The following is a 12067-nucleotide window of genomic DNA, read 5'->3' on the forward strand; positions in this document are numbered from 1 at the left end:
GGAACAGAAGTATTCAGAAAATAATGGACTCCTTTTGGGTAGATTCTGCTGAGCATCAGTTGTGCTAATTATTATGCCAGTTAACCATTCCCAGAACAGAAATTTTTGGAGCTACATGGGAAATATTCATCTTCAGATTTTAATATCTCACATAAAGATGTACTCGATAGGAAAATGGAAAAAAGTGTTGAGCTGGCATCAGTTCAACTGGGAGTGACAGTTTATATATTCTTCATCTCAAGGGTATATATTGAATGGATTGCAGAAATGCAGGCAGATGAAGCACTTCATCCAAAATCCCCAGGGAATTGCAAAACTTATTTTAAGTGCCACTTTACTACTTATGCTTTAAGCAGTATCACCTAGGATTCTGTCAAATGCATAAGAATAGCCACTGGCTCATTATCCTGCTGTAAGAATCCTCCAGCTTCTGTGATGGATTGGGGTCTTCACAGATAAAATAGAGTTTATGCAATGCCTATTCAGTTGCATAGTGGTTTGGCCTTGCATTATTACAAACTTGGATCAGATTGGGGGCTTACATGATCCAGACATAACCTACCTTTCACGGTAGTTACATTTTCATTTCAGTTTCTCTGGTATTAAACTTCATTGTAAACACTCAGTGAAAACCCAGATTCCCCAATGGGTCCTTATCACACATTTCTTCCAGCTATGAGAACCAACCCAATTTTCTGAGTGGTGCTACTCTTCATTTGTTAAATAGGCCACACTGTCCAAAAAAAAAAAAAGAGGAGGCATACCACCTTCTCACAAACCTAAGGTTATTAATTTTAGCCTTCACACATTTTTCCCCAAAAGAGAGAAAATTCTGAAAGCAGCCCAACATCTACAAAGTTCAAACCATTTGCAAGGTCTGGAAAAAATACACAGTAGTTTTTTGGGTTGGTATTTCAAGGATGTTGGGGGTACTGCTGCATTTTTATGTCTTTCACGTTGTAAAAGGTTAAATATGAATCTCTCTCGCCATTGTTTAGGGAAATTGAAAAGCCATATGCTTGAAAGATACACATTTAGAAACCCCACTAGATATAAATCATCATCAGTTCCTGAAACTTAGGAACACTTGTGTCAAGAACCACTCCCAATTTGGTTCAACAGAAGGAGCAGACGTTAAGATATACAAGTCACCCGAGGGAAGTAACTGTGTCTGGCCCATCCTCTCTAACCCGCAGTTACCTCATCTCTTTCTCTCTCTGTTTTCTCTCACGTCTGCCTCTGATCTACTATGGCCTGGCTGTGACATCTCTTCACAGCTACCCCTTTCATTTATGAGGTTTTGTGAGTGGTTTGCAAATTACTCTGTGTGGATTTGGCAGAGAAAATTTTTGGTCTGGGCTAACCTGCTTATACTTTGTTAAAAGCTCTCCATTGCACTTTCTTAAAATTATGGTAATTTTTGACAGTTGCTAACGGCAGGAGAGTTGCAGCATGTCTACTCTTGGAAGATATTTTGGGTTTTGCTTTTTTGCCTTGTGCAGCAAGCATCCCAGATAGTACAAGTAACAGGTATATGCTGCCTAATTAAACAGTGAGGCTGTTTCCCTTGGGAATTACTGCATCCATACTGTACTGTTTTGAAATGTGTGCTTCACATTGTGGGCAGACATGATGTGCATTTAGAGATGCCTACTGGATGGTACTGGAAGTCTGACTCCTGGAATAGACTAAATAAATTTTGTTATTCCTTTCCTTTCATCCCATCAGTTCATCTTTTTTATTAGCCAATGTCAGACTGTTGAGTACTGTGACTCTTACGGTGGTTGATATAACTATGCTACTGCACATCAATTTCAAATTGAACAATGACTTCAGGTCAGTACAGGCTTCTGAACAGGAGGAAGTTGAAACAGAATAGTTACTACTGTATTAATTTTTTCTGGAGCAACTTTACTTGATGGATGCAGCTTTTGTGCTTTATCAACTACAATTAATAAAATTTTGTCCCAGACATAGAATTACCTAAAAATCTGTCACAATTACTAATATCTCAAGAAGCCACTTTATTCTAAAAATCTGTGCAGGGGTTATGCCAGAGCTGTATATGTGGAGTATATACAGGAAAGGTCATGTCATATTAGATTGGAGAAATACATGGCTTCTATGTTTGGAAACTTGTCACTCTTGTTATCTGTCAGCATTAGTTGATTAACTGCCCTGCTTTCATGGATGTGTTTGTAGCTATTGAGGAGTGGCTGTTCCTCAAATTCTTTGGGCTTGAAAATGTACTGTGGGAGTCTGGTCTAAGAGTCCCTACTCAACCTTTATTTCATAGGCCTTTGCAAGAATAGGATTGTGTGCATTGCTTATAACACTTGCAGTCCCATCTAGAAAAAGTTTTAATCAAACCTGGTGCTTTGGGGCTGTACTGATTGCTTGTAGATTCTTTGGGATCAATATGGAGAAATCCATAATAACCTTGTTTTTATAAGCTGTGGCCAGATTTATTCAATGGGTAATAGTTTCAGCAGGAAAGGCCACTCTGCCTATTGATAGATGACAGTTTCTCCACTTGCTCTGGGGGCCTCAGCTGACCCTCCTTCTCTGGCTTGTAAGCTCTTTGGCTGGACATTTAAACTAAGGAAAAAGGATAGCTATGTCCTGAGCAGTTGCACAGTGGCAATGAACTGTATATTTTGAAGACTTAAAGTTAAATGCAGGTTAGAATATTGGTTCTGGCAGCTGATGGGTAATGTGTAATAGCTGCTTACTGTGTTTCACATAACTTATTCAAGAGAATTATGCTTAGATAAACCATCCATCTACTTTCCTCTTTTTGTTCTTCTCTACTTAGATGCACTTGAAGTCAGTAAGCATCATCCTTTTGTCATCTTACACTTGGTGCATAGGTTGACCAGGCATCCTCTTCTTGCCTGTGTTTGTGGTTGCCAAAATGTCAGGTGTCAAGAGAAGGAATCAAAAAGCACAATTAGTTACTGTCTAAATCCCAGTCTCTGTGTCAAAAAAACAAATTTATTTTCTTTCTTTTTTATTTTTTTGTTCCATTTTAGAATTTCCTTTCTTCTAGGCTTTCTTTAAACTGGGTGACTTCGGAAATATTGTAGTAAGATTTCCTCTCCCCGCCCCCCGGACTTCTTTCCCATATGCATTGGATCCCTGGTGGTGATGGTTTTGGAGTGGTGATTGGGACAACCAGGATTGGGATTGGTGGCCTGGTTAATAATTGCACATACACTTCTGCAGGCAACTGTAGGTTTGTGGAAATGTAGTCAGAACTATTTCCAGCATTCTGTTCCCATTATTCCCTACAAGACTCTTTCTTTGAGAAAGCTATGTTTTTATTTTCATGACATGAACATTGGATGAGTGGGATAAAAAGATATGAAGAGTTGAAAAGTGACTGATGTCTGATAGCAGTTGAAGCTGAGGAGTTTAAATCCCTCCCCCCTTGGGGAGCAAATACTACCACATTTATTTGCATACCACACCCAGCTTTCTTGTGCAAAATAGACTTCTAACATTTGTGTGCATGTCTTAAATGGAGGAGCTGTTTTTTGAGGGTTTTTTTTAAAGCCAGAATAGAAGCATGGAGCTGCTGTGAAGTGGCAGCTGCTGCTGCTTTTCTTGCTTTTTACTCAAGCAGCTGCATGGAGGGAGGGGCAGAGTCCAGCAGCAGTGGGAGAGGTGGATACACAGTGGTGTAAGGGGTCACACTTTGCTTTCATTCCTTTTCCACCCAAAGTGTAAAACCCGGCACTGGCTCTTCTGTTCAGCCAGTGCTGAGGGAATCAATTGACTTGATGGCTAATTATATTCTACCAGATTCCTGCTAATCATTCTTTACTCTGTAGTTGTTAATAACCCCCCCTCTCCTTTTTAGTGGTCTTGGTGTTCTGCTAATCAAATTATCCTATGTTTGGCAATGTTGCCGTCTACTAGCTGCTCCTAGTCTTTCTTCTTATATTTTACATTCCTGCAGACTGTTTTTAGCTCTTTTCAAAATCCTAGGTTTTCCCATGCAATCAGTACAGTTTCAGCTTCCATCTAAGCAGCCAAGAGCTGCTGAAAATTCAGTTGTAACAGGGTTAAAACTGTAGCTTTTGCCTGAGCAGGAAAAGGAGGGTGAGCAAGCTGAAGATTAGGCTCTATGCAGCCATAACTCTGGAAAAAAAATCTTTTTTTCTTTTCTCTTTCCATTTTCCCATCCCTTCCTCCCTCCCTCCCTCAGTCTGCCTTTCCAAAAATAAAGTGCATTTCTTACCTATGGTGTATAGTGCACAAGAAAATATGTTGTAGTGTGTACCATTTGGTGGGCAAGCTCGCTTCCATAGGCTGAGTCTTGGCCCATGATTGAGGTTGTTAGAATGTGCATTATCTCAGAATTCAGCAGCAGCTCAGCCTTGATTTCAGAATCAGTCTCTTGGCTCAGCATCTTTCTCAGCATCCGTGAGGATGCTCTTCGTGAAGTGTCTGGATTTTTGTGGTTCAACAGCCTGCTGAAAAAAAGGCAGTTTAGTTCATCCTAATAGCTGCAGCAGACCCTGTAAGCTCTCCTATAGGTAGGGACCTACCCAGTGGTGAAAATCGGGCAAAAAAACTTCCTAAAAATAAAATACTGTCTCTCCAGTGGAAGGGGAGGCTGCTGGTATGAAGGGTGGCAGCCAACATGTCTGCTGCCACCCATCACTCCTGATTGGCTGAGAGGGCTGTTTATGTGGCCCCGCCCCTCCAATTAGTGGTGAGGGAGAGGGCCTCCTGACAGACTGCCCTTGTGGTCAGTAAGTGGCGAGGGGCAGGGCCACAGGGGTCCCTCGGCCAATCATGATCTGCCTGTGAAATTGGCTGCCTGCCTCCTTGATTTGGGTAGGTCTGTACCCATAGGTGTTGCTGTCCCTGGCATTTCTGTAATACAGTTGGAGAGCTCCTTTTCTTAGTTGCAGTACTGTTTCCAGTCCCAAATGTTGCTCCCTTTATTCTTCTTCGTTCTGGTTCATTCTCAACAAGGGTGATGCAAGATCCTTTTAAGGATACTGCAGGGTACCATGCCATGCTAGGTGTTCATACACCTACCAGTACATGACTGACAAGAAGAAAACAGAGATTTCAATAGGAATCCAGAGTTTTAGAAACTTTCTGACCTGTTCTGGGTTTTTTTTATTTCTTTGCAACAGGAAAATTGATCTTTTTTTTTTTTCCTGGGGTAAGAAAAAGTGAAATCTAACAGTTGGCATTTTCTGTAGAGAGCCTTGAGTCTAAAAATGTTGAGAACCACTGGTTATTCATATGGCCAGTTTTCTCCTGTCCCCTTACAAATGTGGCCTTGAATGGTATGAGCACTGTGTTGGATCCTGCCAGAGGAACAGAAATGAGTGATTAATAGGGGTCACATTCTCATAGGATACTTTGAAAGCAAAACATAATTTTAGGACGTTAGTGTAAAAACAGTGGTTAATCAACACATTTTTCTCACCCTTCTGTCTTCCTTAAGATTATAAGAAGTTCTTCATTAGGGAGCCATCTTGTATGGGACCAAAATCTTATCCTGACAAAGCTAGTGGGTCTGCTCTTATAAACGTTTTACTTATGTTCAGGTATGCATTGAGCAAGATTGCTTTCTGGTGACCGAATCTGATGAGAAAAGGACAGAGCTTAGTACTGTGATAGAAATATAAAACCATCCAGGCACAAAGCTATGTTCAGACTGTGCAACAGCTTTCTGTTTGCAGAATACGGTATAAAGGCTGAAATAGCTATTTCCATCTCTGGGCATTTCCTTTCTGTGCCCTTTTACACAAATACTAAGTTTTCTAATGGAGAGATGTGGTAGGGAGAGCCCATTACCAAACAAACACTTATGCTGGGTTACTACATGTGTACAAAGTTGATCACTACATTTTAGTTAGGAAGTCACACTGCCTGGTTTGAAGTTCCACCCAAAGTGAGCCCACAGATCATTGGTGACCTGCTTTTAAATGTCTTCCCTCTTCTCCAGATGAATGAAGCAGCAATTTGTGCATACTTTCTAAAAAGTGTGTGGTGAATACGGCTTTGAAGTATAGCTTGATGAAGTGCTACACCCCATATATAACTCTTCTGCCCTAGCTAATCTTTTACAGGTGTACATAGGCCCTTGAAGAAGTTTACATATCAAAACCCTGTCCCCTAGCTCTCCCTCGCAGATTGCTGGGAGATGAAGAGAAGAGCTCTGTAACCTTTGAAGAACAGGTGGATGTTGAAAATGACAATACTCTGCAGGAGGGGAATGAAGCAGAGCTTCACAACTGGCCCTAGTTATAAAAGATGGCTAAAGGAGCTGTGATAAGATTATGGAAGCAATACAGAAAAGGTAGTTTTGGCTGTTGGTGTGATATGTGCAGTGATGCTTGCTGTTCCCAACTTGCTTAGTAAAATGAAGAGTATTTGGTATTTCTTATGCTTGTGAGCTCTGGTTGCCACATGCGGACAAGAAGGAATATTCTCCCCTCCCCCCCCCCCATAGGTGTATGGGGGAGCAGGGTTTTGCCTTCCTCAGAAGCATTGGGTGTTAGCTGTAGCCAAGGCTGGGGATTTTTTGACTAGGGCAGTGGTCTCCAATCTTTTTAAGTAGGAGATCACTTGGTATTTAAAAGCAACTCAAGATCTTACTCCTCCCCTCCCCTCCCCCCGCAGGTTAGTCTGTGGGGAGGGAAAGGGGGGCAGATAAAGGCAGAGGGAGAAAAAATTATTTGGGGGTGCCTCCCAGTGGGTCTCGGGGGAGGGAGGGGAAAGGGTTGGGGGGGAGGGCAGCCATAGTCACACTTTCTCCCTCATTGCTGGGGCTTTGATCTGCTTCCCCCCCCCCCCCCCCCCAAGTAACGGTAAGGGAAGGAGCAGGGTGGGACACAGCAGTGAGTGGCTCATCCCGGGGGCACAGGGAAGAGGGCCATGAACCCCAGGAGGGCACAGGGCGGGGGGCGTGTGCCCCGGGACATGCATGTGGGGTGGGGCTGTAGCTGCTGGCTGCTGTCAGGCTCTTCCCAGCAGCAGAGCTGGCCTGCTGGGAAGAGCCTGGCCTGTGGCAGTGGCACGGGGAGTGGGGCTACAGGTGGGGCTGCAGCCACCCAAAAATTCGCTGGAGCCGTCTCCCTAACGCCTCCCAGTGCTGCTGCCGCCTATCCTGAGCACAGCGCAGCCTCCCAGCCCACAGTGGCAGCCACCCCACCCCATGCAGATCCTGGGCACATGGCCCTCATGTCCTGGTGGGGGAAGAGGCTGCACCAGGGTGTTCTCGGCAGAGTCTGGGCTGGGGTGTGCTGCGATGGGAGCGGGCGGTGACACTGGGAGTAGGCTACAGTGAATTTCTGAATGGCTGCTCTGAATTTGAGCTTCTCCCCTGCTCAGATTGCTACAGACTGTGGAGGTTTTATTTTTGCCTTTCTCTAGCAGGGGGCATTGCCTTTTTCCTGGAATCTTCTGAGCGCGTTTTAACAACTCTTGTAGCACTAAGCACCGTTGTTCTCTGCTTTACCTGTAGCAGATTAGGGTCCCGTGTTTTGTGGTTGTGAGACAAGGTTGATTTTACAGTGTTAGTAGTAAGTTAGACAAGGATTTGTATGGGATGGTTTGGATAGGAATGGTTTTGCCTCAGGCACGGAGTTAAACTAGATGCTCTGGAGGTCCCTACCAGCCCTACTTTTCTGTGATTCTGTGAACTCTTATGCTGTCCCCCAATCTTCCTCTTTGTCTTTGACTTCTATATAATATCAGGAATCTAGACTTTGGATAATAAAAAGTGGTTTAGAGTACACGTCCTTATAGGGGCAAAGAAAATCCATTTGTGCATATCAGGACTCATAGTAGAGATGATTTCTTTTATTACACCAACCAGATTTTTTCAAAAAAAATTATTTAATTGCAAGCTTTTGGGCACAAACACTCTTCATTAGGCATTGGAGAAAAGATAGTAAAAGTTGTCCTGGGTAGAAATGAAAGTTTATATTTCATAGGTTTTCTCAGAGGAGTCAATAGATGGAAAACTTCTCTGGGCAGTCAGTTTCAAGCTGGTATGGAGCCTCTTAACTTCCTGTGAGGATCTGTGATGATGCAAATTACCTTGAAACAAAGGGAGGAGCAGGATCCTGCATTTCAGGTGGTCACAGTTGCTTTCTGCTTGGGAAAATATGAAGATTTCATTTTAAAAAGTTGGCTAAAATTCGATATTTCCATGTGTCAGGTATCCGGGTTGTAGCCGTATTGGTCTAGAGAAAAGGCAATCAGGACTCGTAGTACAGATGATCTTTTATTAGACCAACAAGATTTTGGCAAAAAAATAAATTTTTTTTTTTTTTTTGAAGGGTGTTTGTGCCCAAAAGTTTGCAATTAAAGATTTATTTTTTTTGCCAAAATCTTGTTTATCTAAGACTCGGGTCATAGTAAGTGTTAAAACTTAGTCCTGTTTTACTTGCATACATTGTGTTTGTCAACCTACATTATAGGCTGTTCCTGGTGGAAACCATATTTTCCTATTCCTGTATAAAATAAACAAAAACAGAAACAACAAAACTTGCCATGCACTGGAACTGTATAAGCAGTATAATGTTATTTTATCAAGCTTAAGTATTAATAATGTTTGGAAATGACACAGGCAGTTATTTTACTCTGCTTGGCACTTGTCTGGTTTTATTACTGTTTAATTTGGAAAGCCTACTCTTTATACAGTAAACAGATGGAGAGTGCAGTTACAAGGGGAAGAATTGAGAGAGATTAAAAAAATTAGGAATGGTTGAGATCTCTGTGTCCAGACTGCAGATAGGAAGACTAAGGGAGTATACTACTGTGTGAATATTTAAGGTGATATTACAACTGAGACTAATTAGTGTGTATCATTTAAAACAGAATAATAATGTTTCAGGGCATAACAGTGTGAATCTTAATTGATCATGGGAAGAAATTGTTAAAACATCTTTAGGATATGAAAAAAACTGCCAGCTGAATGAGTTGAATTAATATGACCAGATATATTCATTGTAAGAATAAACTGTTGCCAAGGTTCAGAAACTGCTATATTCTTCTGTAAAGGAGGAGAGAGAGACAGTTAGCAGGAGTGTGGCACAAATACCATTGCTTCCTTTTCTGGAAGCAAAGATGGGGAACATTTAAGGAAGAGGTTTTACTTCTCAGGGGTGTGAGGAGCTCGTGACTAAATGCAGCAGATGGCACTCACTCTTCGTGAATCATGACTGAGAGGAGTCTTTGGAGAGGTGGTAGAGGCAGGGACAGAAATACATTAATTGGGGGGTGAAAAATGTATTAACATGAATGATTTCTGGCTATGTAAGGTCAGCACATGGATCTTTTTTCACCCTTGCTAATAATTTAATTATCTGGTAGTCAAGGAAGGAGAGAGCTTCTAAGCTGTCTCTCTTGTGAACTATTTCCTAAATAAATTCTGCCATGACTCATAGTAGGATTGACTGGATGCCCAGATATAAACCTCTTATCTCCCTGATCATAAACCATTACAGATAAGTGTTAATTGAGTAAAAAGTAATTTAAAAAAAAATCTGCCCAGTGTTTTGAATAGGTGGAGTGAACCTCTCTGAAACAGCAAGGCTACCTAAAAACCCATAAGCTCATTATGCAGTGTTTGCCTTTGTGTATCACAGAATAACATTCTTATTCTTCTTTTACTTTGTAGCATAAGCAGCACTATAATGGACGTAGACAGCACAATTTCCAGTGGGCGTTCAACTCCTGTTATGATGAATGGACAAGGAGTTACAGCTTCATCTGCAAAAAGTATTGCTTATAACTGTTGTTGGGACCAGTGTCATACTTGCTTCAACTCCAGCCCGGATTTGGCAGATCACATTCGCTCCATACATGTGGATGGTCAGCGAGGAGGGGTTGGTTTTAATTTTTTTTGTTTGTTTTCCTCTGCTCACTTCCCTCTCTGCTTATTTACTCCTTTGTCATTCTTTCATGAAGTTTAGCAATATATTTGCATTTTCAGGTAACAGTTTAGTACCTGTACTTGTAGATTGATGCCTTATATACCAGGTATTACTATTGTATTTGGAACTGTCTTGTCACCCTGCCACATGTCAAAAGTCTCTTTTTGGAATTGATAAAATATCTGGTGTTAGGAAATGAAATGGCTAAAGGGAATGCGCTATGGGATAAGTCATGCTAGCTAGTCTGCTCCAGACTTAAAGAATGGATGCCTAAAGTTACTTGTAGGTGATTTTGACCTTACCCAGAAGTTCTGAGTAGTTTTCCAAATATATATGCAATTTTCAAAATAAAGCTACTGATATTTTCCTTTTAGTTTTATTTTTTTGGCTATAGGACCCCCTGTCACACCTATACATGTAAAACATGAAGTTTGTGGCTGAATTAAGTTACTGTGGCAATTATAACATTTACCTTCCTTTTCTTCATACTTAAAAAAAACAAAAACAAAAAACTTTTAAAAAGCTTTTTCTTACTCCTATCTGGTATCTTCTCTTCTAGGTGTTTCATGTGAACTGGCATTACATAATTTTTCCATTGAATGCTGTTTTACTTCTAATTTTAAGATACCCTTGCATTTAAGACTCACACTTTCTGATACTCAATTTAAGGAAAAAAAATAAAACATCAAATAAAGGCACGTCTTTGATGCATGGAAGCGAGTTTTAAGGGCTCTAAACTCAAAATTAAGATGCAGGGCATTTTTAAAGGAAACATTTTGTCTAATTCTTGAAGGAATTTGGTCATTCTTTTTTGGAGCTATATGCTTCCTTCAGAAGGGTAGCATGGGTTTTTCCATTTTGATAATTTTTTCCTGAATTGTTGGAAGCAGTCAAAGTGTATGCCCATATGGGGCCAGTCTGCTGGGTTGCTGAACTTATTAGGGTATCTTTTTAATTGTATGTAGTTATAGTCACTTCTGTCAAACATTGGAGTATGCATTGTATACGACTCCAGGGCAAAGCTCTTTGGACTGTTAAAAGCAGAATCTTTCAGACCTAGCTGGTATTGACTAGTTGATCTGCTCAGGTCCCTTCCGACCCCAACAAGTCCCAACCCCCTGCCATGGGCAGGAATGAACGCTGGGATCAAACGACCCCGGCTAGGTGATTATCTAGCCTCCTTTTGAAGGCACCCAGGGTAGGAGCGAGCACCACTTCCCTTGGAAGTTGGTTCCAGATGCTGGGTGCCCTGACTGTGAAGACAGGGGCTTCACTTGTGGAGGCTGAACAGGTTCAGGTCGCATAGCCTCTCCTCCCTGCTGCCCCCTGACCATGCGAGTGGCCCTCCTCTGGACCCTCTTGATGCTGGCCACATCCCTCCCGAGGTGCGGCACCCAGAACTAGATGCAGTTCTCCAACTGCGGCCTGACCAATGTTGCATAGGTGGGGAGGATCACCTCCTTGGACCTGCTTGTGATGCATCTGTGGATGCATGACAAGGTGCTGACCACGTGCCTTACTGACCACGTCTTCACATTGGTGGCCCATGTTCATCTTGGAATCTATAGTGACTCCAAGATCCTTTTCTGCCTCTGTGCTGGCGAGGAGGGAGTTCCCCAGCCTGTAGGTATGCTTCTGGTTCTTTCTCTCTAGGTGCAATACCTTGCACTTGTCAGTATTGAATCCCATCTGTAGCAGGGCACTAAGGTGCCTGCTACTGAGAGAGTTGGGAAGACTCCTCAGGTGCCAGCTGCTGATGTAACTGGAGGGAACTAATGATCCTAAGCTAGCAGAGAGCAGATTTAGACTGGACATTAGGAAGAACTTCTTCACAGTTCAAGTGTCCAAGGTCTGGAACAGGCTTCCAAGGGAGGTGGTGCTCTCCCCTACCCTGGGGGTCTTCAAGAGGAGGTTAGATAGGCATCTAGCTGGGGTCATCTAAATCCAGCACTCTTTCCTGCCTATGCAGGGGGTCGGACTCGATGATCTATTGAGGTCCTTTCCAACCCTAACGTCTATGAATCCATAAGCAGACCAAGGGCAGCCTCCCTATAAAATATATAAGAGCAAAGTTGTGGCGGTCAAGAATTAGAGGGTGCCAGTTGGCAACTTGACATGGTAAAGGAGGCGGCAGGGGAGAGCACGATGACCCA

General features: G+C 42.3%; 1 protein-coding gene across 2 annotated transcripts in view; it reads left to right on the forward strand.

Annotated features, from left to right (window-relative positions):
* The window catches only part of AEBP2 (AE binding protein 2), an 80275-nt gene that overhangs the window by 18023 nt on the left and 50185 nt on the right, over positions 1 to 12067 (forward strand). For both annotated transcript variants that reach the window (XM_019489463.2, XM_006269775.4), the window contains exon 2: positions 9659 to 9866. In XM_019489463.2, the coding sequence (XP_019345008.1) occupies positions 9659 to 9866 (208 nt within the window). The remainder of the gene's footprint in view (positions 1 to 9658; positions 9867 to 12067) is intronic.

The sequence above is a fragment of the Alligator mississippiensis genome, chromosome 4, assembly GCF_030867095.1.
Source record: "Alligator mississippiensis isolate rAllMis1 chromosome 4, rAllMis1, whole genome shotgun sequence".
Classification (NCBI taxonomy): Eukaryota; Metazoa; Chordata; order Crocodylia; family Alligatoridae; genus Alligator; species Alligator mississippiensis.